The 25,914-nt window shown below is 42.4% G+C and overlaps 2 protein-coding genes across 4 annotated transcripts; both read right to left on the reverse strand.

The window, feature by feature from the left end:
* LOC8084186 (RNA-binding protein 3) lies at positions 8,179-11,646 on the reverse strand. 3 transcript variants are annotated; one of them, XM_021457563.1, is made up of 4 exons: positions 11,198-11,646; positions 10,138-10,223; positions 9,188-9,850; positions 8,179-8,451 (listed from the first exon to the last, which is right to left on the reverse strand). In XM_021457563.1, exons 2-4 carry the CDS (start codon positions 10,204-10,206, stop codon positions 8,449-8,451), a joined length of 735 nt encoding a protein of 244 aa, XP_021313238.1. In that variant the 5' UTR covers positions 10,207-10,223; positions 11,198-11,646; the 3' UTR covers positions 8,179-8,448. The 3 variants fall into 3 exon arrangements, with proteins under 3 accessions (XP_021313238.1, XP_021313231.1, XP_021313235.1); XM_021457556.1 differs by lacking the exon at positions 10,138-10,223; XM_021457560.1 differs by lacking the exon at positions 11,198-11,646 and having other exon boundaries at positions 10,138-11,191.
* LOC8084187 (DNA-binding protein EMBP-1) lies at positions 13,601-14,973 on the reverse strand. Its single transcript, XM_002466341.2, has one exon. The coding sequence runs from the start codon at positions 14,437-14,439 to the stop codon at positions 13,840-13,842; it is 600 nt and encodes a 199-aa protein (XP_002466386.1). The 5' UTR covers positions 14,440-14,973; the 3' UTR covers positions 13,601-13,839.

Raw genomic sequence — 25,914 nt, forward strand, 5'->3', positions numbered from 1 at the left:
CTCCAAATCAATGGTTTCATGTTCGTTTGGCTGATAAAGGGTTACGTTATGACCGATATGGCTGATAAACCCAAACAAACAATAGCCTTATTCTAGTTTATAGAAAATTATTAGCTAGAGCGAACTGCTAGTATTAGGAACACTCCCTCAGTACAGGATTAGGCAAAATTTAAGTTAAACATTGAGAATAAAAATCATTAATAATTTTTAAATTACTGTGTTTGTAAATATAAAAATTATATGAATAAACTTATATTAAAAAATACTTATATATACTTTTTACTAAATATTTTTATAAAAATATAAGGTCAAATTTTTATTTTGGGGACCGTATCAATATCCTAACGACTTCTAAATCTTATATATAGGGAGTACTTTTGTTTGTAAATCTAACTAAATATATACTAAAAATATTAATGTTGTTTATAATACCTAATAGTATACATCATTTTAATAGGTTTATTTAATACTATTTTCTTGTCAAACTTGATACGTACTTGGGACGGAGGAGTAGTATCTGTTTGTTTAAAATTTAAGAAATTGTGAGAAAAAAGATCCAAGCAAAGTGTAGGAGCAGTAGTACCAGGACTCTAGTCCACGGCAGATTGGCAGTCATGGTTGCAATTACTGAGGGAACAGTATAGATTGCAGAGTAGGGTGTAACGTAGCTGTACATCGACACTGTCTGATCACACTGGTGTGATGTGAACTCAGGCACAGCTACGAGCCTACGACGACCACAACACACGGCCACACACGCGACTGAGCCTGTTCGGTTCACGTGCCGAATCTGGTGTTTTTATTTCGCAACAAAATACTTTCAGTCTTGCTTAGCAAAATGCGATCAGCACCACCGTTCACCCTATAACTAAATACTGTATAATTAGTAATTATTTTTAACTATATTTAATGCTACATGTATGTGCTCGCAAAATTTGATTTGACTAAAAATATTGTTCGTTTAGTTGATAAGCTATAGGTATTGTTGACTGATATTTCCTCCTGCTCCATACATATTTTATGATTTTATTTCATCCTCCTCGCATGTTTCTCGAAGCACGAAGCTAGCATAGAATAGGCAATGCCCATGCAACGCAAAGGCAGGGCTTGCACTTTGCTGCATGGCGATCGATATGGCATGGCAACGCATGCCTTCCCATGCAGCCATGCTTGAAGAAGAGCTGGGCAGGGAGGAATCAATGAAGGTTGCACCGAAATGTGCATTGCCTAGACGGGCCAAACCCTAACCGCTGCGGGAGCTGAGCAAAATGGCATGGGTTGGGCCTTGTTTAGTTCCAAAAATTTTTGCAAAATATGAATAGTAACACTTTCGTTTGTATTTGACAAATATTGTCCAATTATAAACTAACTAGGCTCAAAAGATTCGTCTCGTCAATTTCGACCAAACGGTGCAATTAGTTTTTATTTTTATCTATATTTAATACTTCATGCATACGTCTAAAGATTCGATGTGACGGAGAATCTGAAAAATTTTGCAAAATTTTTAGGGAACTAAACAAGGCCTTGGTGTCGCGTCGTGCGTGTGGGCCGCCTGGCCTCTCCCAAAGGCGCGACACGCCAGGACTGTGCAGGCATGCCTCCACATTCCCACCCCTGAAATGGCAGCCCCATCAGCCATCCCGCCCTGAGAGAGAGAGAGAGAGAGAGAAGCAGGCACAGCACAGGCACGCAGGGGCAGAGGCAATGCAGCCTTGAATGCAAAAGTTGCTCGAGTCTTTGGGGCCCTGGACTGCCATGGCTCCCTGCTTGGTAGCCAATAGCTGCAGTGACCATAGCTACATACTTTGCAGTGACCAAGGAATCTCCATGCTCCATCTTTTGCTTTGCATCCACATTCCATCCTGCTTGCATGGAGAAGAAAGCAAAACGAGATTGTGTTCTGTTCTGCCAAGCAAGCACTAAACTCCGGCTTGTTTGTTAATGGCTGATGGCTTTGCATCAAAGATTCCAAAGCTGATTTGATGTCAGTTTCATTCTGTCCACTACCCCGGAGCACAGTATGCTCATGGAGACCTGCTGCACAGTCAACCATTCAAACCTGTCTGTGCTCTGAGCACCGCACTGCCCAATAATAACAGCATTTATCATCCTGCACATTTTAAGATAGCAACTGTATTCTTTCCATTTTTTTCTTGTTTAGTTCCATCCCAAAACTTAAATTTTTTAAAATTTTCTATCATATTAAATTTTAGACATAAGTATATATGGAATATTAAATATAAATAAAAACAAAAACTAATTAAGAGAAAAGGGTCGGCGACCTTGACCCATTCCGGCCACATTCGGTCTTTTTTTTTTCGCTTTCACAAGCGGGTAAGGTCATGTTCCTACCATGTAATGTAAAATAAAAGATTTGTAACTCTCTATGCCTCTATATGTAGTGGCTGCTTTATATTAAAAAAAACTGTTCCAGATTGATCTACTAAATTCACGGTGGATATTTTAGCATTTTATATGTCGAATACGCACAAGCTGTATTAAGAGAGAGAACAATTTACAGCTTGTACCATGTAGTCTCCGGAGTATAGCACTAACGTAGCACCACCGTTGCACCACATACCACTCTACAAGAGTCTTGATACAAGAGCGCATGATGATAACAGTGCTGGGGGTACGTGGTATTCCTCGGGCTGTGCGTGCGTCACCCACGAACGACGACATGCCACTCTACCCTAGCTCACTGCGAGCATACTAGCGGCACGAGCCTTGTCTTGGTTGTGCACCTCCTCGCCACAGGCGTGTCCGCGGGCGGACGTGCTCGCCGCCTCCTCCTCCTCCGGCCCTGCATCAGGGATCTCTCCTTCCTCACACGGCCACACCAAGCGCCGCGCTACGGATGCCGCGTTTCCACCTTGCCGGACTAGCGCGTTTCGCACCCGTGTCCCCCGCGCGCTGCACTGGATACCCCGGCCGGCGTCGCGTCGTGTCCGGCCGTCCCGCCCGACTTCAAATTCGCACTTCCGCGGTGTCACACCGCGCCACCCGTCAACCATCATCCATCACGTACGTCCGGCTATCCATCTATCCCCGGTCACATCCCCTATCTACTAGTACCTGCACTGCACCATCAATTTTGGCATAAGCAATGACCACGACAGACGACGACCGAGACGGGACGGAGTGACAGGAGGGGTCACAGGTTGTTGGTACTACTGTGGCGATGCTCAACATGAACATGGACTACGAGGCCTAATTTCAAGATTCCTGTAATTTGACGAATTTATTTAATTTATAATTAGATAATAATTATTAAATATAAAAAAGTGCTGTATTAGCGAAAGCCATAATTTTTTCTAACTAAACAAGACAGTATAGATACATCTAAAATCTAAAAACTTTTAAAGATTCTCTATCACATTGAAACTTGTAACATATGCATAAAGCATTAAATATATATATTAAAAATTAAATAATTATATATTTTATTTGTAATTTACGAGATAAATTTTTTTAGTCTATTTAATTCATATTTAAACAATAATTATCAAACACATACGGAAGTAGGCCTTGTTTAGTTCACCCTGAAAAAAAAAGTTTTCAAGATTCTCCGTCACATCGAATCTTGTGGCACATGTATGAAACATTAAATATAGACGAAAACAAAAACTAATTACACAGTTTAGCTGTAAATTACAAGACGAATCTTTTGATCCTAGTTAGTTTATGATTGGATAATATTTGTCACAAACAAATGAAAGTGCTACAGTAATGGAAATTTTTCACTTTTTCGGAACTAAACAAGGCCTTAGCAAAATAAAAAAAAAATGAATCTAGGCCATGGCACTTTTGTGAGCTTCCGTGGGCCTTCACATGCATGGCCGCCCGGGTACCACTGTCAACTGGTGCTGACTTCTGGTCATCCTGTCACGAGGTCATCGTCGGTCGCCGCTTTGCACCGCCGTGGACATGGCGTGTTGTGGCAAGCCATGTTTTGCCTAGCCTTGCCAGTGCTAGAGTTTATGCATAGCCTAGACATCTATGGATCCACCAGCACCGTCCCTCGTAAAGCATCTATGGATCCACCAGCACCGTCCCTCGTAAAGGTTGTCAACAAAAACAAAAAACTTTTAAACTTTGTTTAGTTCCAAAAAATTTTGTAAAACAGACACTTTAGCACTTTCGTTTGTATTTGACAAATATTATTCAATTATGGACTAACTAGACTCAAAAAATTCGTTTCGTCAATTCCGACCAAACTATGCAATTAATTTTTATTTTTGTATATATTTAATACTCCATGCATGCGTCTAAAGATTCGATGTGACGGAGAATCTGAAAAATTTTGCAAAATTTTTTGGGAACTAAACAAGGCCATATCTATAAGCATGAAATATTAAATATAAGGCCTTGTTTAGTTCACCTTAAAAACCCAAAACTTTTCAAGATTCTACGTCACATCGAATCTTGCGACACATGCATGAAGCATTAAATATAGATAAAAATAAAAACTAATTATAAAGTTTAGCTGTAAATCACGAGATGAATCTTTTAAGCCTAGTTACTCTATGATTGGACAATGTTTGTCAAATAAAAACGAAAATACTACAGTGTCATTTTTCATATTTTGAAACTAATCAAGGCCTAAATGAAAACAAAAACTAATTACATAGTTTATCTATAAATTACGAGATAAATTTTTTAAGGCTACTTACTCGATATTAAACAATACTCGCTCAGCCCCAAAATAAGTGTCGTTTTCGTTTTCCGAGAAATAACTTTAATTAAATATATAGTAAAAATATTAATATTTATAATACATAATTAATATCATTGGAAAGATCTTTAAGTCTAGTTTTTTAACAAATTTATTTAGAGATATAAATATTGCACGTATTTTCTACAAATCGAGTCAAACTTGTGGCACGAAAACTTAAAACGACACCCTTTTTAAGACGGATGGAGTATTTGTTAAATAAAATTGAAAATACTATAGTAGCGAAATAAAAAAAAAATCGTAACTAAACAAGACAGGTACTAGTTACGATATTTGAATGTCTCAAGATGATAATTTGGATCCGAATCTACCCGTCAAACGTGGTTTTCTTACTACAGTATCGAAATGATTTTACGATAGTAAGCATCTCCAACAATTTGGTATTTCAATATGCTATCCTACCAAATTTGCTGAAAGCATAAAAATCATGGTCCAACAACTCCTTACCTCAACTTGTTAAATTTTCCAAGTTGTTATACAGAGGTTTTTACTGCCGAGATTTGTCAAGTTGCTATTCCAAGTTGCTATCCCGAGCGTAACTTGTTGGAGACACATATTCTTTTACCAAGTGAGCGGGTCCCATCTGTCATTCTCTATTTTTACCAAGTGAGAATAGCAACTTATTGGAGACACATCTTTTTTTTCTTTTGCTAAACAAATTAGCAACTTGCTATAACTCAAGATTTGACAAGTGAATTTTACCGAGTTGTTGGAGATGTTTTAATATTTGGACTCAAAGTTTTAAAGCACCAATTACTATATATAACGCATCAAAAAAATTACGAGAACCGTGATGAGCTTACAGTATCATCTTAAAACGACCCACATTTTTCTTAAAAAGATCCACATGTTTCTTTTACAAAAATGGTGCTGATAATGAACTACAAAATTATATGCTAAATTACGAGAATAATGTTGGCAAGTGCCAACAATATCTCTGAAAAAAATCCCATGTCCGGCGCACAGCTCGTACTCGCCAGTGTTGAGAATTCATTGCGGCCGGCCGGCATCGCTCCTGCCGTGATCGTCGTTGGAGGAGTCGCCCCCGGTCCGCCGCCCCTAGGTGCACCATCAGTCTATACCAGGCCGGACCGCAGCCGAGCCTTGCCTCACGGATCCACGCGACAAATCGGCGTCGGGAGCAAGATGACATTGCCGAAGGGCCCGCCGGCCGCCGTGCACAAAAGCCGGGGTTCCTATTCGCACGGGGCAACGCGATGGAGCAGCGCCTCCGCCGGTCACATCGCGGAGGGACCAAGTCCGCCTCCGGTCGCGTCGTGGGGTGGCAGGGCCGACGCCGGTCGCCTAGTCGCCGGGCCGCCGCCGGTCGCGTGGTGGGGTTGCAGGGCCGACGTCGGCAGAAGGAGCGCCGCACCGCGCGAAGCCATCCCTCTTCCGCCGTCATGCACGCAAGGCGCGCTGCAAGAAAGTCCGCAACTGCGAACCGCGAACGAAGCAAAAGTCGGTGGACGTCCGAGCCCGACGTCGCCTTGACAGGGAGCGAGGCTACCGCCGATCGCAGTGCGGAGGAGCACAGCGGCCGCTGTTCGAATCGTGGATAGGCCAGGCCGCCGGTCGCGTCACGAAGGGGCCAGACCGCCGTCTCAGGGCAGCCGCCGGTCGCCGGAATCCCATGGGGATGATGCGCACCGCCGGTCAGGGTTCCGTGCGGTGAACGTCTCCAGCAGGAAGAAGCAAAATCTGTTTTCGTGGCTGCATTCTTGGGTGGCGAAAATCTCGGGATTAAGGCATTGTTTAGTTTCGAAAATTTTTGGTTTTCGGAATTGTAGAACTTTCGTTTTTATTTAACAAACATTGATCGATCATAGAATAACTAGGCTTAAAAAATTTATCTTAAGATTTACAGATAAACTATATAATTAGTTTTTGTTTTTGTCTATATTTAGTGCTCTATACATGTGCGGAAATATTTAATGTGACAAAGAATATTAAAAAGTTTTTGTTTTTGGATTAACTGGGCCTTGTTTAGTTCCAAAATATTTTACAAAATAGACACTGTAGCTCTTTCGTTTGTATTTGACAAATATTGTCCAATTATGGACTAACTAGGCTCAAAAGATCTGTCTCGTCAATTCCGACCAAACTGTGCAATTAGTTTTTATTTTTGTGTACATTTAGTACTTCATACATGTGTCTAAAGATTCGATGTGATGAGGAATCTGAAAAATTTTACAAATTTTTTTTGAACTAAACAAAGCCTAAACAACGAATGCATGCATGGCCATTAGGATGTGGGGACCACCTGAGTCAAAGCCATTTCTTATTTTTTAGCCGGCACACGTGAGCTGGCTTCGGGCTCGTTGAAGAGTTGCTGTAGACTAATAAGTATATATATATATAACCCAAAGTTTTTATTCGGTTGTATAATACTATATTTTTGTAGCTAGCTATAGACTAATAAGTCTATATATATAAAAATACTCTATTATTAGTCTAATCTAATAATATTTATCATGAATCATAAATATTAGTATATTTTCATATACTCTATCGAACTTTAAATAGTTTCCTTTTAAAAGCATGATATGTACTTCCTCCGTCCTGTAATGCAGTGCATTTTAATATTCAAAATTTATTCTCAAATATAATGCATCATAGTTGATAAAAACTAATATTACATTAAATATTTTTCATTTATCAACCAAACACAATCAATTATGTTGATAATAGCGTCTGATTAGAAAATAAAATAAGGATACATGTGTCTTTTATGTTTTCTCTTATTTTGTCTTAAAATTCTTAATATGATATTACAAGATAGAGTGAGTACTTACTTTGGGTTGGAGGGAGTAGTTTAGAAATGTGATTGGTACCTACAGGACAATTTTGGAGGATTGACACCGGTGCTATATTTGGCTCACAGCCGATATCAGCTGCTCTTGTTGCCATGCATGCAAACGAGCATAGCAGGAGCTGCAGGCGGATAGGTAGACAGATACACAGTACTGAATAAAGAGATTTGTTTAGTTCACCCCGAAATCCAAAAAGTTTTCAAGATTCCCTGTCACATCGAATCTTGTGGCACATACATGAAACATTAAATATAGACGAAAATAAAAACTAATCACACAGTTTGACTGTAAATCGCGAGACAAATCTTTTGATCTTAGTATATGATTGAACAATATTTACCACAAACAAACGAAAGTGCTACAGTTCCGAAAACTTAACAAGGCCTGATTCTGCTGAATGGTTTCAGTATGCTTCCAGTTGGACGGATCAGATAGCAGAGGACGACACAGGCGATGATATCAGGGTTGATTGCAGAAACGGGTGTATGTGCACTTGTCAACGTAGTCAATCCGACAACCAATAGCGTAAGGTTTGAATACTGAATCTACGAGATTCATCAGAAAACTGAATCCACACAAGGCTCGTCCACCAGAAAAACAACGCACATCAGTGAGATCTCGGCACTTAGGTGAGCAATTAAATAAACATGTAATGTATTAAGCCAAGGTCATCGAGACGTCCAATGGTAGCAGTAAACAAATAGCAACGGCAACAGAAACTGAATCCAAGCATAAGTACAGAGGGTGATTCCCATTTGCTTGTATGTACATGGTACGAACAAAGAGTGACTGCATGAAGGTAACTAAAAGGACTCTGATGAGCTTCAGTCTTCACAGCTGCAGCTTTCCCAAAAACATTGTTACCGGTTAAGCACTACAAATTTTGTAAGATTAGCCTCCTCACTGCATAATAAGAAAAATACACAAGCGTTATCATGTGAGAATAGATAGGGTATATGCAATCAATAAGCTGTCTGCTAAACAATACTGTGGGTTTAAGGAGACTACACAATGGAAAACTTTTTGCGATTTTATCATTATATGAAACACTGAATAGAGAAGAATTCTGAGTCAGGCAGTGAACTTATGTTCAGATTCCAAGCCAACAAAAAAAAAAACATTTGATTGTCTAACTGTCAACCATATACAATGATGTGAGTAACCATCCTTCTACAGTTCAAAGTTTAAAAACAACTAGATAACATCTGGTATTGTAAAATCTACAACCTATGGTATTCATGAATGCTGTCATATGATATGGTAAGGATAAGTTCACTCGACAAAGATTAGTAGAAATGCAGACCCCATTTGTTGACAGAACAGTTTAAGAGAGCAGTAAAAAGAATTATGGAATAACTGATCAAAACCTTTTCATCTACTTTCCATTTTTGTCATAAAGATGGATCGTGAATAGTATAGCAGCAATACAATTGTTATTAGACCTGCTTCACAAATTGATCATGGAAGACAAACATGAAACAATAATACTATTCGAAAAAGTAAAATCATTAGGACTAATTGGAAAAGATGAACCTGACATACAGTTCATATTATTAGTATAGCAAAAAGGTGAGTCTAGCAACATATAGAAAAGAGTATCCAGAAAATTTAATCAGAAGGTGATCTAAGGAGCACTTGCCAGTAAGTTGGAATCTGACTTCGCAAGGTCTGATTTCACGCATGTGGAACCCGGTATGCCAATTTTCTGCTGACTTCCCTTGACGTGACTCAATCTGCTATCGTATGTGTTGTCCATTTGGTTCCCCATGTAGCCATAGTCCATAGGTGTGTAATGATAGGGATATGAGTATGGATAAGCCAAATATGGACCATTGTAGTAAGGGACATAGAGTAAAGTGTGCGGAGAGTACATCCCACCCTTGGCCATGTCCATTGAATCATAATACCTACTGTGCGGAGAGTACATTCCGCCCTTGACCATGTTCATTGAATCATAATGGTGTCCATTTTGATACCTGCGCTGATACCTTGGTTCAGCATTTTTAGTCTCCACTTTTATCCCGTTCAAATAATGAAACCTATCCTTTAAAACCTTGACTGTAGCTTCCTTGGAATCAAATGTGACAAAGCCAAAACCCCTTGGCTTTCTTGTGTCTCTATGAGAAATCATGACAACATCAGTTATCGTGCCAAACCTCTCGAAATAATCTATGAGATGGTCTTTGGTGACATTATCCCCAAGCCCTCCCACAAAGACCTTCAAATCACCATTTGAACTAGAGGTAGTGCTAGTCTGTGCAGATCTTGTTTCTTGTTTCTTTTCTGCCCTCTTCACATCGACCTATACATCACCAGCATCAATCAAATGATTTTAAGTCAAAATCATATATACAAAGAATTTTTCTAAAGAAGAAAACTGTTTGCAAAGAAAAGAACAGAGTAGAATTTTGTATAACTTTTTAGACCAAATATTTTTGCAAAAAAAGTCACAGAACACAAGCTTACATCAGTAGATAAATGAAAACAACTGATTCAACAAACCGACCAACACAATATTACATAGATCAAAATAAGTTTGCATTAACCAGAAAAATATCACATTGAGCTTCTTCTTGGCAAGTCACAAACCTGATAGGCATAGGAGTCAACTATCAGAAAGAAGAACATGATAGATCTATAGGGAGCAGGGACAAACATCTTTATAGCCACACTTCCTACAAAATATATGAAACCATCAAGAACTATCAATTTTTATGCTTCAACATCTTGCTTCTTATGGGTTGAGTTGAACTACATTTTTACATATAAATACAAGCAACCAAAGTGAAGTTCTGAACCGCTGATGAAGTGATGAGCTGCAGGCTGTGAACCTCCACCCAACAGATACCACCTTTTTGTTGTTGTTGTTGTTGTTGCGAAAACTACAGACACCACATTGACAATGTAGAATTCGAACATATGGACCGTGACAACCAAACAACCAAAACAAAGAGTGTGCCCATACAGCAGGATTTGAAATACAGTTGCTCAGCTTGCATTGGGGACAAGTGGACAAGCAAGCAAGAACTAGTGGTTTTAGCAGAAGGACGCAATCCTCATTCACTTGCTTCTCTTATGAAGCTCAATACAGATTTGAAGTGTACCGAGATTATCTAGACAGGCTTCAATTTTTCGACAGGAATTTTACATACATAGCTAAACTCAACTCGTGTTTTTAACAACCTCAATTTTACAATAGTAGTGAAAGCTTCGATTTTTCAATAGGAATTTTACATACTACATAGTAATTATTCAGTATTTCTTTTTCTTTTCTTTGTGTAATAAAAATACGGCAAAAACTTTTTGTTCGAAAGAAACATAGTTAAACTCAACACGTGCTTTTTAATTAAGGACCACAATGTCACAGTAGTTGTGATTGTGAAAGTAACAACCTGATCCACGAAGCTATGCAAATCAGTGCCACGCCACAATTCCCGTAAGCAAACTGAGATTGATCCCACACTGCCTTAATGTCTAGTAATCCCATAAGCTCTAAGCGCACAAAACACAGTATCAAATACAGCTTGCGATTTCTTAGTACGAGTACCAACACAGAACATCCAAACATCGTCGCCGCCGCCGCCGCCGCAAAGCGGTTAATTTTAAACGCCGGCGATAAATTAAGGATTTTTTTTTAAAAAAAACTCACCCTGCAGTTGAAAAAGGCGTCGTGCATGTCGCTCTCCTTGGAGTCCAACGCCCTGAGCACCGCCTCCTCGTCCTCGAACTCGACGAAGCCGAAACCGCGTCCGAAGCCGTCCGGGTACGCCATGACCAGCGCTTCCACCACGTGCCCGTAGCGGGCGAAGTGGCCCCTGACCATGTCCGCAGTGAGCCCCACGCGTGGGATCCCGCCGATGAAGAGCTTCCGCGGCTCGTGCTCCTTTTTCTCCATCCCGGCCGCCGAAGAGCGGCGCTTCTGCCTGGACCGCTGCTGCCGGGCGGCGGGGCACGAGACGGCGAGGAGTGGGGGGAGGAGAGGGGGAGAGGAAGGCGGTTAGAGGGGGGAAGCGAGGCCGAGGGGAGCGCGGGTTCAGTTCGGAAAGAGCGGCGCGCGTGGGCGGAAGAGGCGGAGAACTGAAACGGCTTTGCGCTAGGGTTGGTTGGGTTTGGGCTGGCGGGGGTGAAGAAGGGGTGGACGCGGCCCGTGTTGTGGGGTCAGGACTCTGCTGCTTCCTGGGCCAGTGTACACTCGACGCGCTAACATTCAGAATTCTTTTGGACTCGGTCGGTCTTTGAGACAGACTCCACGGAGGCCGAGGTGGGCCTCTTTCTCGTGGAGTCAAGAGTCCATCAACGCGACGATGACGAGCGCTTTTGCCGTGTACAGCGCGGCGCAGGTCTACAGCCAGACAGACGCGTAGGAGTATGCATAATCATAAGGCACGGGTGCTTTAGGGAATGAGTTTAACCCCCAAAAGAAAATTCACTTTTTAGTTATATTATATCATTGCACCCTGTGAAAAGACTATAATAAAATGTTTAGGTTCGCTCCTGGTTCTTAAGTGTGTTCATAAGAGAGCTAATAAGGTTATGTAAACATCTTTTCCATATTTTTCTTCGCAAAAGCGATTAAACTAAAACTCGAGACAGAATCTCCCAAATTACATATGAAAAAACTAAAATAAGAAAGATGTGATTTTCTATCTACAATGTTTTCCCCTATTGGTTTTCCTCGGTACATGAAAAATGATATAGGTGAATGTAGTCTTGTTAAACACTGTAGTCATACTGCAGCCATCATGCCAAAATGTAATCAACTTACAAGATCCAATGCTCCAAAACCATTAAAAAACATAAGAGAAGCGATAAAAAGAACATTCATGGTTGAATTGGATCGCTAGGTATACCATAGGATGTAGATTCAATAACTTCGACATTTGATTGAGGATGGATCCAAAGGTGCTCAGGCTCGAGCCCTCCTACCGCCACCAGAAGCATGGAGTGCCTCAAAAGCCCGTTCTACAAATTCGTATGTAGTCATCGAAGCATAGAAGTGTGGGTACTTAGATTTTCTCAATATGACTGTTCGCTTGAACTTATCAATATACCTTATCAGCTATTATATAATGTTTTTCTCTCACAACAAATCAGTGAATAATACTTTTTTATCGGCGAAACAAACAGGACCAAGCTTATAGATAATGAGCTGAAGTTACTGTCCTCGTAATCGGAAGGAGTGACAACAAGCACTATTTGTCACTCCCCCACTTACATATTATAGCCGCCGTAAATTCATCTTCATCAATGAAATCAACGTCAGCAATGACAGTCTCAAGCCTATTCGCTTCAGATTATATAGTAAATGTGCTAATTATTTAACTATGTTTTTACGTTATAATAAATCAGCAAATAGAATTTTTAGCTATGGCTTAAATGATGAGGCCGAAGTACTATCTTGGAAGCCATCCCAACTAAAAAAATCACCAAAGGCAGCACTGCGTAAACATGTGGCAGTCTTGCAGGAGAACGGGGTCGTGCGAAAGAAGGTTTCAATGCATGGCCGGGGCGCGATGCGCGGGCGCGCGAGCGGGAGCGAGCCGGCAGGTGCGAATGGGATCGGACGACAACACCGGGACGGGGCCGGGACCGGGACCGGCGGTCTCTGTGCGCCACGACGCCACTGCGAGGCTCGATCGCGGCGGCCCCTCGATCTCGGTGTCCCTGGTCGACACCAAGAAACGGATCGGTGCGGGTCCCTCGTCCCCATCGAAATCGTTGTATGTGGCTCACGTTCCCTGGCTCGCAAAAAGACGCCAAAGGGGCCATCTTTCCGCCTGTTCACTTCACACCCACATGAACACGCAACACAACTACACGACACGGCACGACGCTGGTTCCCCTCGTGCATTGCCCTGCACAGTGCAAACGATGGCGCCCGTAACGCACCGCATGGCTCTCTCCATCCTGTAGTTTTTTTTTTCTGAGAGCGATCGATTTCTCTAGTCTAGATAAGTAAAATACGACGACACCGTTGTGACGTCAGTTACGGTGAAATCACCAGCGACCCTTTTCCGTGCAATTGTCGCGCCGGAGCACTATTAAAAATATATATTTTTTTTCATCGCTTTAATTCACATCATGCTACATGTAGCACTTGATTATGCAATTTACACGTCAACACGGGACCCTCCTCTAGCTGTCGTAGTAGTAGTGCTAGCGGCGATAGCCGCATGCACCGTACTAGCCTCAGTGTGCCCATGTTTCCAGTTCACCATAGCACGCGCGCGCCCGTCCGTGCGTGCGTGCCAAAGCGGCACCCTGTTCGAGAGGACCCGATCGAGAGTCGTTCTACGTCATGAGCGACGCCAGCCCCATCAGGGGCGCCGCGGCCGCCGGCACGACGCCGACGCCGGCGGCCTGCTGCTGCGGCAGGGCGTAGGCGTACGCGAGTCGGCGCAGCGCGAGGAGCCTGCTGGCCTCGCGGACGCGGCGCGCGAGAGCGGTGGCCTCGGCGCGGAGCCGCGCGTTCTGGCAGCGCACGGCGAGGTCGTGCCGCGCCAGCGCCTGCAGCCTGGCCTCCAGCTCCTGCTTCTCGGCGCGGAGCCGCGCCGCGGACTCCCGGAGCTCCTCCAGCCGCTGCTGCTTCCGCGCGCGCGACCGCTGCGCCGACAGCCGGTTCGACATCTTGCGACGCTGACGACGGAGCCGCTCCTGCTCCTCCTCCGGGTCCGGGTCCGGGTCCGGGTGCGCGTCCGCGCCGTCCCTCGCCGCCTCGGCCTCCTGCACCACCGCCGTGGACGCGGCCGTGGCCGGCCTCGACGACGCCATCACCTGGTCCAGGCTAGGGCACGACTCGGGCCCCCACGGCGTGAACCCGCACGTGATAATGTCCATGGTGCCGTAGCTGGACGACGACGCAAGGTCAAGGGCGTCCTGCACAGACAACATGATCTCCTTCTACTTGTCGATCGATCCCCTACTGTTGCCGTACGATCTACCTCTACGAGAGCAAGGACGACTACGTATTCGCAATTCCAGAACTAGGTGAGGCGAGTAGAGAATCGGGGAAAAGGGAGGAACGATGAGGAAACGCCGGCTATTTATAGAGGAAAAACGGAGACCCCCGGCCGAGCCTGGCCATGGCGTGGTGGTGGTGAGCCCCGGCCATGGCCCACCGTTACGTGGGGTGTCTTCCTTCCCGTTCCCGGGTGGCTGTTTGCCCTCCTTTTTCCACAGACCCGCTTTTACTCGTGGCAACCAAAGATTCAGCCGCCCGCTAGTATATCCCCGTCTGCTTATCCGCCCCGCTACAAGTGCGCCCGCCAGCTAGTACTCCATCCGATCCGACGGCAGAGCATGATTTGGGCATCGCCAACCGACGGCTCACGATATGCGAATTAACGAACACCGGCCGGCCGGTGCGGTCGGGCGCGCTTTATTTTCTCGTGTGCCCGCTATGGGCTGGCTTGGTGCTGGTGGTGCGACGTGAGGGGGACCCCACGAACGAACAGCCCCCGCTCCCGGGCGCGCGTTGTAGCTTAGCCACGAAGGAATGGTCGTCCGCGACGCGTGCACACGTGCCGGGCTACCGGCTCTCCAGTCCGGCCGGCGCCGCGGCTAGCTAGCTAGCAGTAGACTGTCGACTGGGGCCGCGAGGTCGCCCGCGTGGCGGCTCGCCGGAAGCTTGCGGCGCCACCTCGGCGCGCGCGGCACAGTGAGGGTGGTGTGGCGGATGGAGGGCCGCGCGCGCGTGCGTGCGGGCGTGCGTGCATGATGTACGTGTGCGACGTGCAGTACGGTGGTTGGCTCGATCGACCTGCTGGCTGATGTGCTGCTGCCTGCGATGCGAATCAATTGCGAGGCCGCGAAGGGACACACGTCACGCATGTGACAAAAATTTCTCCTGCACCTTCTTCGTCCATTTAGCGGCTAGGCAACGCATGCAGGTTCAGAGCATCGCGAGCAGCGACGTCGTTACACACGTACGTACGTAGTACACGCTAAAGCAGTCGGTACACGTATCTCAATTCTCAAAGCTGACACCACCACCTTTTGTTGTTCTAAGTTGACGGGGACGGGTGTGCCTACGCGTGCGAGTGCGACGACGACCGTGTGTGGAACTGTGGATGACACAGTGGTGGCCATCGATCCATATGCATTAACAATGCCGGCGGTGATCATCTTCAACACGTGCTGCAACCTGCGTCATGCGAGTGCTCCATCGTGCTAATAAGACTCACTGGTATAGATTCATGGAAACTCACAGATCTTGGCTGGCTCATCGATGATGATCTTATGATAAGCTCGCGTTTGTTAACGGTCTAAACCTAGCAGCCTGTACGCGTGTATTTCCGGCCCGTTGCTGTCAGAGCGAGCTGTCTGGATCAGGCAGTAATTGGAGCCGCCACAGTCATTCAAGAACGTCGGCTAACGACGAAAACCTAAAGCAAGTGAATGCGACGGATCGAGCTTCACGAGTATCTTCTAGCTCGTGCATGGAATAGTGTCCATTCTTACCGGATCCGTCACGAAACTTGGCGCGCAAGTTTTATTTATCGCCACGCCTCGTCATGTCTTGCTGCTGCATCGATGCATATATATATGCCACCTTTTTTTTTTGCCTGCCTGCAAGAAAATTTGGCGCAAGTTTTTGCACATACGCGTCTCGTCTGCTCGATGAAAGGATCGGTACGTGCAGTATGTAGTGTGAGGTGCAAATTTTTGCGATATGGATGCATCGAGCAGATCGACGACGTATATGCACGGCGGTGGGATTGCTTTATGCATGAAAGGTTCCGTAGGTTCGAAAGATACATACCAGCCTTCCCTTTCATCCATCTTTTTATCCTCACCGCGTTCACACATGCAATAAGGTCTTGTTTTTGGAACCAGAGTAGACATGTAACTAATTTGTATTAGGAGTTTCGTTCCTTTTATGTAGTATGACACTCTTTTCTGCTGTGTGGAGTGACTTGCTTAAAGTAAGAGACATATACTTGCAGGGGCGGCATGTAACAAGCAAAAGTGAGGAAAAAACAAGAATGTGAAAAGATTTCCCTAGATTTTTCATGAACCATTTATGTAGAAAATTTCCCTTTGTTATTTCTGCTTGGTGAACAACAAGATATATATGCTTGTATCCAAGCAGGTTTTAAATTGTGCAGGTTGTGATATTTAGGGGTAGCCTCCTCCAAAAACTATAGAAAACTATGGCAGAATATAGTTTTTCCGATCAACTGTATGGGGAGGGGGGGGGGGGGGGGGGGGGGGTCCCACCTACTTTTCATTGAACGAGTGAGCAATTGGCACAGCGGTTACACGAAAAATGCCCGATCGACATACTGCAGGGAAGAGGTAGCGGAAAATAGTGAAAGCTATTTCATTTCGAAGATGCGCGAAAATTTTATGAAGGGGCGAGCATGATGCTGCAAAACACCTCCAGTAGCTTGTCGCCTCTGATGATTTATGGAAGATGATCACAATGCTTAAGGCCCATTGGTGATTGGATTTGGCTTTCGAAGCAGCAGATAAGTTGGTTCCTGGATGTCATGGTGAAGGAGTTGATCCTCTTTTGGCATGTGTAGACCGTTTCCTCAAACTTAGTAACTTAGGGCATCCAGTAGATGTTGGATAATCGTGTTCTGGATATACTTCTACTAAGTGGTTAGTTCTTCCTCGTGGCAAACAATTCTATGTTGTTGGCATTGGAGCAGTATGCTGGTCGATCTGGGAGGTGAGGAACATGATATGTTTTGATGGGGAAAACTCAGCAATCCCCTAGAAATTGTAAGTCACGGTTGTACTTTGATGAAATTCTGAGCAGATCTTTAGAAGGAAATGGACAAAGGCGTGGAAACTATGTTCAAGATTGTTGTGCAACTTCTGTACGTCCAAGAAACGTCGTGTCAATACTCAGCCCTACCTGCTGCGCTAGATAAACCCTAAAATGCAAGTCAGGACTCTGAGCACTGAGGAAGCGCAAAAATGCTGCTGCTTAGTTTCAATTTTGATGTGAAAATTAATGTAATTTTCCGCTTTTGCTGTGTCCATTGGTTGTACCTAAATGTAGGGGTTCAAGTGCCCATAGCTACCATATAACGTTTTGTTTCTGTGTCTTTCTGAACTGTTCTTTTTTTTTTGAGAGAAAACATATTCTAATGTATTTTCGTTGCCAGTCATGGAAATGAGGAGATCCCTTGTTCGAAAAAGAAGTTATATAGCTTACTTAGCACTCTAGATGTCTCTTATATATTTTCTCTCATCTCACAGTAAGGCTTAAAAAGATCTATGTTTCTGTTATGATATAATGATCGGTTATGATATAATGATCGATAATGGCCTGAATTCTCCTCGGTTCGAAAAAAGTAGCATGCATGTCACTCTCGTTTCACATATTACACGTGCTTTTCGGTCGAGGTTCAAGTTGATTTAGGGGCACCTATAATTAATTTCTCTCTTTCACGAGATTCCAACAAAGTTCCAAGATCCAAAGAAAGATAACTGTTGTGTCTTTGTCAATCTACTACTGTAGCTTTTCACCAGAAAAGGTATTGTAGCTTATTAATTAGGTTCCAATGCAACGCAAGTTACAATAAAAGGAATGGTAAATAAATGATGAGGAAATCTGGAATTCTCTGCCGTCCAAACTTCCTCCGTTGATCAGTGGTGGCGTCAACAACTTTCCCGCGACCAGTTTTTCAATAAAAAGAGAACATGCATGCATGCAACCAAGTGATAAAACATACTAGTGTCCGCATTGCATCATGCCATTGCCATATATACATATACTACAAATTAGAGCATTTGTAGTGCATGTACTCCTACTACTCTACTAGCAGCTGCTGAAAGGATCACAGCACGCCTCATATATACAAAGGGCTTATATATAAGGGCATACATGCATACTAGCTAGTGCTATTGTATACTAGAACCGACCATGCACCACGCCAGCAACAGTAGCTACGTACGTGTACGTCGATCGTATGTGACTCGTGAGGCCCATATGGTGACATGTAAGGAATATGTAGCTACTCCGCGTTGTGAGTATATATAGTATACCGAGTGGATTAATTAAAATTGTACACAAATATATGAACTTTGTGCTGCCGTCTAGGCCTTGTTTAGTTCAAAAAAAAATTACAAAATTTTTTGATTCTCCGTCATATCGAATCTTGCGGCATATGCATACATCATTAAATATAAATAAAAAAATAACTAACTGCATAATTTATCTATAATTTTCGAGACGAATCCTTTAAACCTAGTTAGTCCATGATTGAATATAATATTTGTCAAATACAAATGAAATTGCTACCGTGCTCATTTTATATTTTTTTTGGAAAACAAGACCTAGCTTTGCTAGAGATCCATGTTTTAAATAGCGAGCTAAGGCTAAGGTGTTTAGCGTTTTATAAACCATAATTAGCGTACTTTAACGGCAAAATTGTGGATGAACGTAAATAGCGGCATAATTTTTTTCAAGCTATTTCAAGCTATAGCGGCAAAAATAGCGGACTATTTTTTTCCATGCTAGAGATGAAATAAACAATGCAAGGTCATTCTGCTTTCCAATACCCCAACGAAACGATTGCAAACCCGTTTTGCTTTCAATCGCAAGCGTTAAATTTCGCAGCCTCAGCTCCGTCGTCGCTTTGCAGTCTTCACCGTACCTGATCTTCTGTCAGGAAAAAAAGAAACAAGCTGGCCACTAAGAGCCTGTTTAGTTCTAAAATTTTTTCAAAATTTTCTATTATATCGAATCTTTAGATGTATACACAAAGCACTAAATATAGATTAAAAATTAATTAATTATAGTTTATTTATAATTTACAAGATAAATCTTTTAAGTTAATCTATAATTAGATAATAATTATAAAATATAAATAAAAATGCTATATTAACGGAACCTAAAAATTTTCGCATCTAAACCAACGGGTGGTCTTGGTCCAAGCCACTCCTATAGCGCGTACAGGTGTCTTAATTTGGTTCACTAGTCGCCACCGTTGTCGATCGCTTTCCTCGTCGAGTCCAAGCTCGCCACCTGGGCCAGTACATCATATCGATCAGCATGCAGGGACACAAAGGGGTCGGTCAAGTAGGAGTACTGGCTTAAACAAATAATGGAGCTAGGGACAGCATCTGGAAAAAGAAGTGATAATGAAGGAATATACTACAAATAAAAGCGCGCGTAACTCTTACAAAAGACGCAAATTATGAGATTTGAGCGATAGTTGCTCGTGCGCTTTCGAATTATTACACATACGGGTGTTTAACGTTTGGCTAGCTTTGGGCATAAATGCGCTGTGTCTCGCTGTCCAGAATCCTGAAGCTGGTCGGTCAGCATGGCCTTGTTTAGTTCCGAAAAATTTTTCGGATTTCGCTACGGTAGCACTTTCATTTTTATTTGACAGATATTATTCAATCATGAACTAACTAGGATCAAAAGATTCGTCTCGTGATTTACAGTTAAACTGAATTAGTTTTTATTTTCGTCTATATTTAATGCTTTATGTATATGCCACAAGATTCGATGTGATGGGGAATCTTGAAAACTTCTTGGATTTCAGACTAAACTAAACAAGGCCCGATCGATAGAAAAACTGCACTTTGTTGAATGAAAATGGGTTCTCTTTTTCTCTCTCTAAGGTCACTCTCAATGTATGTTTCATGAAAGTGTCATGCATATTAAATAGGGTGCCACATAAGCATAATTGCTGACTTGGCAGAGTCATTAAATAAAGGAGTTTCATCAGATAAGAGAGGAATTTCATCCCCATGAAACTCTTGTGGCTCGGTTACCTAGTTTATAGTCTTGGTAACTGTGTCATGAAACTATGCATTGAGACTAGCCTAAGAGCTATGTCCCTAGTATAGAAATAGTTTGTAATGGCGACATTTTTTTGGATCTTTATTGGCAGTTTAGACCTTGCTTAGTTGATGAATTTTTTTGAATTTAGGTACTATAGCACTTCCGTTTATATTTAATAATTATTGTTCAACCATGGACTAACTAGACTTAAAAAATTGTCTCGTAAATTATAGATAAACTGTACAATTAATTATTTTTTATTTATATTTCATGCTTCATACATGTATCACAAGATTCAATGTGACGAAGAATTTTGAAAAATTCTGGGAACTAAACAAGGCCTTAGTGAATTGTAGTGTGAAAGTCAAGTGAAACTGTGGATATTCTTCTGATGTCAGCTCTAAAGTCACCAATGTAACACCATTTACCTGACGATTGGCTTAACGGCTAATGCGCTAATTAAGCCAATTGCGAAATGATTGAAATAAGAAAGAGACATGCACATTGCTAAAAAAGAATATTCACTCAATTGTTTCAAATAACATTATATATGAATAAACATAACAATCACTAATGCATAATTTAACATATAGATATGAATAATTAATATATTTATAATAAACAAATTCATCATCTAGATCTAAATCGTGAAAATCTTAATCTTCCCTAGGAACATGTGAAGCTACCTTATACAACAATATTAGGACACTAACTATAGTTAATACGGTACTAAAATACCAAAACAAATATACTCTCTCTGTACACAAACCATGAAAATCTGGATCTAATTAGGCCACAAATTATGAACAATTCGTCCAAAAAGACATAGGGTAGACATTAACTATTAAGAAACCTCCTTCATCACAGAAATAAAAATCAAAACCTCCCTCATGGTATTTTGTAAGTTTTGGACCTTTAAGGGTGCCAACAATAAAAGGGGGCTCGGTTTGAATAGTGTTTCTCGAGAAATAAAGGGTATTTATGAAAATATTTATACTAGCGCTATCTTATGAAAATCGCTAGTGTAAATAATTTTGCACAGATGGTCAATAGCCAGGGGCATACACTTTAGTTGTTATTGGCGCATGCTCTTTATGAACTGTTGGTGAAAAAAAAAAATCAGAGGTCAGCACTATTTGTTTCTGTACTTAAGAGGATGTTTTGGTACGGCCCCAGCTTCAACAACTGCAAAGAAGCTGGAGACGCTGAACAAAGCGCTTTAGGAGGAGGAGTCATTTTCTAGTGGTACTGCAGAATGAGGCATTGATCGATGTCCAAAATAGCCAAAAACTTCGGGTTTTTTGCGGTCCGGGGTTAAAGACCCATTTAACACCGGTTCGTAACACCCTAAAAAAAATTTTGCTCTTTTTTTAAATTAGGTGAAAAATTATTTATTTAGGAATTATTATGCTCATGAAACATAGGAAAATAATATTTTCATTTAAATAAAATTAATCATAGGACTTAGCAACTTGTTGTACATTCATGCTGGAGTATATTAAATTTTGTCTTGTTGACTTTTGGTTTGAATTTAATTGCATTAAAATTCTCTTCAAAAGAAAGCTTTAGAAAAAAAATATGGAAAAAAAGGGAAGCACCCTGTACTTCCCCTCTCGGCCCAACCCCGTTTCTTCACACCCCCGCGACCCAGCTTTCCCTGCCCCGGCCCAATTCGCTGCGGCCCAGCAGCGCAGGCGCGCTCCCTCTCCCCTCTCGCTTGGCCCGCTGACGGCCGGGACCCCGCGCTTCTCTGGCTGACAGTCCGACCCCACGCGGCAGCGTCCCACTCCTCCTTCCTATCTTCTTCCCCAACCGTGAAGGACTGGGACTCTGCCGATGGAGAGCACCCTCGTCCCGGATTCCACGGGATACGGTTTCCTTCACCATATCGCAGCTATATGAGGTCCCGGCTCTCTCTCCGTGATTCAGTTTCGTCGCCTTGGATGCCCAGCCGCACGCTGCGAGCCGCTAAATCCCATCGTAGAGCAGATCTCGCTTGCCGCCGTGGTGTACATCCCCTGCTGCGCGGAGGTCGCCAACAAACCGTGTGTCGGGTTTCGCAGCTAGGAGACGGAGCTTCCGAGCCCCTTCCCATGTTCTCTCCCGATCCCAGTAGCCCGTGCGATATCGCCGAACATCGCAGGGGGTTCTCGTTCGCGGATCCGCGCGGCACGTCTTCCCCGAGGTCAATCCGCGCCTTGAAAACCGCCTAGGTGAACTCGCGGTGAGCTCCTCTACCCCGTGGTGTTTTCCTTTCGCGAAACGGTGCTCGGAATCGAGAAGCCCGTCGTCGCCGGCGAACTTCCGGCCATGGAGCTGCCGTGAAGCTCCTGGGCGCCGCCGGCCGAAACCCACCCATCCCCTGGATGCGTTCTGGACCCTCGGATCAGGATCCAACGGATGAAAACAGAACTTACCCCTTCGCTGGTTTTTATCTTAAAGAGCCCCTGTGTTTTCTCGGAATAAACCCGCGGTCCCTGGCGCCTTTGAGAAATTACGTTTTGCTGTTTTGAAAACGTAAACCGCCACAGTTTGAATTAAAATACGTTTTAAGTATTTACAGTTTTGCCACTGATTTTATAATGCTCATAAAATATTCATTTTAACTCCGTTTTTGTCCATTCAAATTCCGTTGGATTCGTATTTACGATCTCTACATGTTAGAATTATTAGTTTACTGTTTTGAAACTTTTTTAATTCTGCAGTAGCATTTAATTAATTATTTCTCTATAGGAAATCTTAGAAAATTCATATCTTCTCCGTTTTAATTCTGATTTTCGTGAACTTTACGTTTGTGTGATCGTAGTGCTGCGTAGAATATTTTTATAAACCTTTATATTTGTTTTACCACTGTTTGGTGTATTGTTCTAATTATAGCTTGTCTGCTTCGTGTATGATTGTCTACATTGGATTGCGTGTTGTTGATTGATGATTGGGATTAGACGGTGAGTCGTACGTTGGTGCTCAAGATCAAGCCTTTGAAGACCAGCAGGCTCAGGAGGGCTTTGATTAAGGCAAGTATAACTTGGGATCATCCTTGTTACCTACACACTTTTAATACATATATCATATGCATGTGTCCACCTTGATGACCTTAGCAAAATCATAGATGATTGTTATCTTGAATTCCTTGTTACCTATTTGGATATGCATTTGGGTAGTTTTGCTAGTGCTTTATTATAATCCATGATCTTGTAACATGAATATTTGAATATACAATAAACAATAAAATAAGCTTTCTAGCAACTTGAATATAAAGGGTGGAAAGAACTCTAGCTTTTGCTGGATTGATCTTGACCCTCCATAAGGACTTATCCCTTGGCAAAAGCTGGGACAACTCGTACAACCATGAGGGCTATATGGCTCTGGCTTTAGTCAAGTATGAGTAAGCTTTTCTAGCTTGTTAGAGGTTACCCGAAAGGGCGGAGGGGCTGAACCGTTTTGGGTATAGTGCGAGCCCCTGTCCCTATGTGTATAGGCTGCGCGTCATTGTGCCATTCGGAAGGGGGGTATCTATATCTGCGCGCAAAGGAAACCTTGCGGCCCTAACATGTTAGACGAACCTTTGAAAGACTTCATAGTGAACCCTGCCGACCTTCCTTGGTAGTGGGTTAAGAGGCTGATCACCTCGGGCAAAAGGGTAAATCACGACTCATGGGTAAAGATGTACAACCTCTGCAGAGTGTTAAATCTGGTATACTAGCCGTGCCCACGGATACGGGCGGCCCGGAAAACTGACGGAATAGATGGACACTGATGAACGTGAATAATGATAATAAATGATGGTTTATTATGTTGTTTATATGTGTTATTCTTAATTCTTGTATACATTGATCATGTGGTTATGGGATTATTTATGCTACCTTGATATTTGCTATCCAATGATTAAACATGCTATCAACTACTAAAAGCGAAATGCAGTCAAACCAGTGTCAGCTATTTGAGCCTCATGAACCCCTGGTTATACTTGTTGAGTACGATATGTGCTCACTCTTGCAATTTCCCCCACACCTCAGGAGAAGTTTTGGGCTTGTGATCAACCAGTCAGTTTGATCCTGTGGAGGAGTTAATACCCGAAGTTTGGAGTTATCTATCCGCTGTTTGATACTGAAGGTTATCTCTTTTATACTAAGTACGTTATATGTTTATGCATTGTCTTTTGATATTACCCCTTATTTGTAGCTATATGTGAGATTTGGCTTCTAAAGCTCACATATGGTGCATATCTGGTTTTGTTCTTAAAATCGGGTATTACAAAGTGGTATCAGAGCAATGCTGGCTGTAGGACGCAAGCCTAGTTAGAAATTGGTCGTCTTAAGGTTTTGGAATTGTCATAAAATCCTTGCTCTATAAACCTTGGTACTTTCATCCATACTATATCCCTATCCTTGCTATTTGTCTCTACCTTGTTGCTTATTTTAAAAGTACTTGTTCTCACCTTCACTCCTTGATTTGGTATGCTTTTAGAACCTTTTCTTATCACCTTCTTGCGTCTTTGAAATATAAGTTTTACGATCTCTACCCTTACTATGAAGAGAACGATAGTATCGCAAGTTGAGTGAAGTGTGAACCTTCGATGCTTAGTTGGTTTGTTATTATGTTTATGCTTGATTTGGATCTTTGTAATGAGTGCAATGATTTTGTGGGATTTCTCCACAATATCATTTAGTTTATAGGCCTAAGGCATAAGGATTAATGAAATAAGTAGTTGGGTATGGCTATCTTCTGTTTCTGTCCTTTGCTGTTTTCTGGAGCAGTCTGCAATGATTCTGGTGTATCTTCAAGATCTGATCGTGAAAAGTTTATCCAATTTTTCTGGGAACAACTAGACTTCAATATATTTCTCTGACCACAAGAATCACCCTCATAGCTGTTATGGTTTGGAATTTACAAAAATCACAAAATGATACATATGTTCTGTCAGGAATCTGGACCAGTTTTGGTTGCCTAATATTTGAGACCAATATAACTATAGAATTTGGAAAAGTGTTCTATATAAAAGATGTAGAAAATTTGATAATCTTTCCAACGGTATAAGATGGAACTTATTTGGATAAGTAGAACCTGAGATATGATATTTACAATTGGATGTTTCTGTTCTGTATCAAAGTCTGGGCAGTTTTGGTATTCCCCATTTTCGGCCAACTTGAAGTCAGAAGCTGGGAAAGAGTTGTATACGAAAGTTGTAGAGGATTTAATAAGCTTTTAAACAATATAAGGATCATCTACAGATGATTTAAGGAGCTCTAGATATAATTTCTGGAAGTTATTGCACCTTGGCTGAGACATTATCAGGAAGGATATTATGTTTGGTTATTACCTATGCTTAAAGACAGAACCTAAGGAGGACTTCTACATGAAAGTTGTAGGGAATTTCATAAGTTTTCTAACGATATAATCTGCAACTCTATTGGATTAACGGAATAAGAGTTATACCTGTTTTACTACGCTGGTATTTTTCATATCGCGAGGAAATTTCAGGATACCTGTTTGCTCCACTGCACATAAGTTCTTTAGGATGTTAGAAGTTCTCAATGTTAACTTGTCTGGAAAGTATGCAAGCTACCTTTCTTGGTCCCCTAGTTGACTTTTCTTAAGGGGGGTAGCCCAATTAA

Source organism: Sorghum bicolor, chromosome 1 (genome assembly GCF_000003195.3).
Source record: "Sorghum bicolor cultivar BTx623 chromosome 1, Sorghum_bicolor_NCBIv3, whole genome shotgun sequence".
NCBI lineage: Eukaryota > Viridiplantae > Streptophyta > Magnoliopsida > Poales > Poaceae > Sorghum > Sorghum bicolor.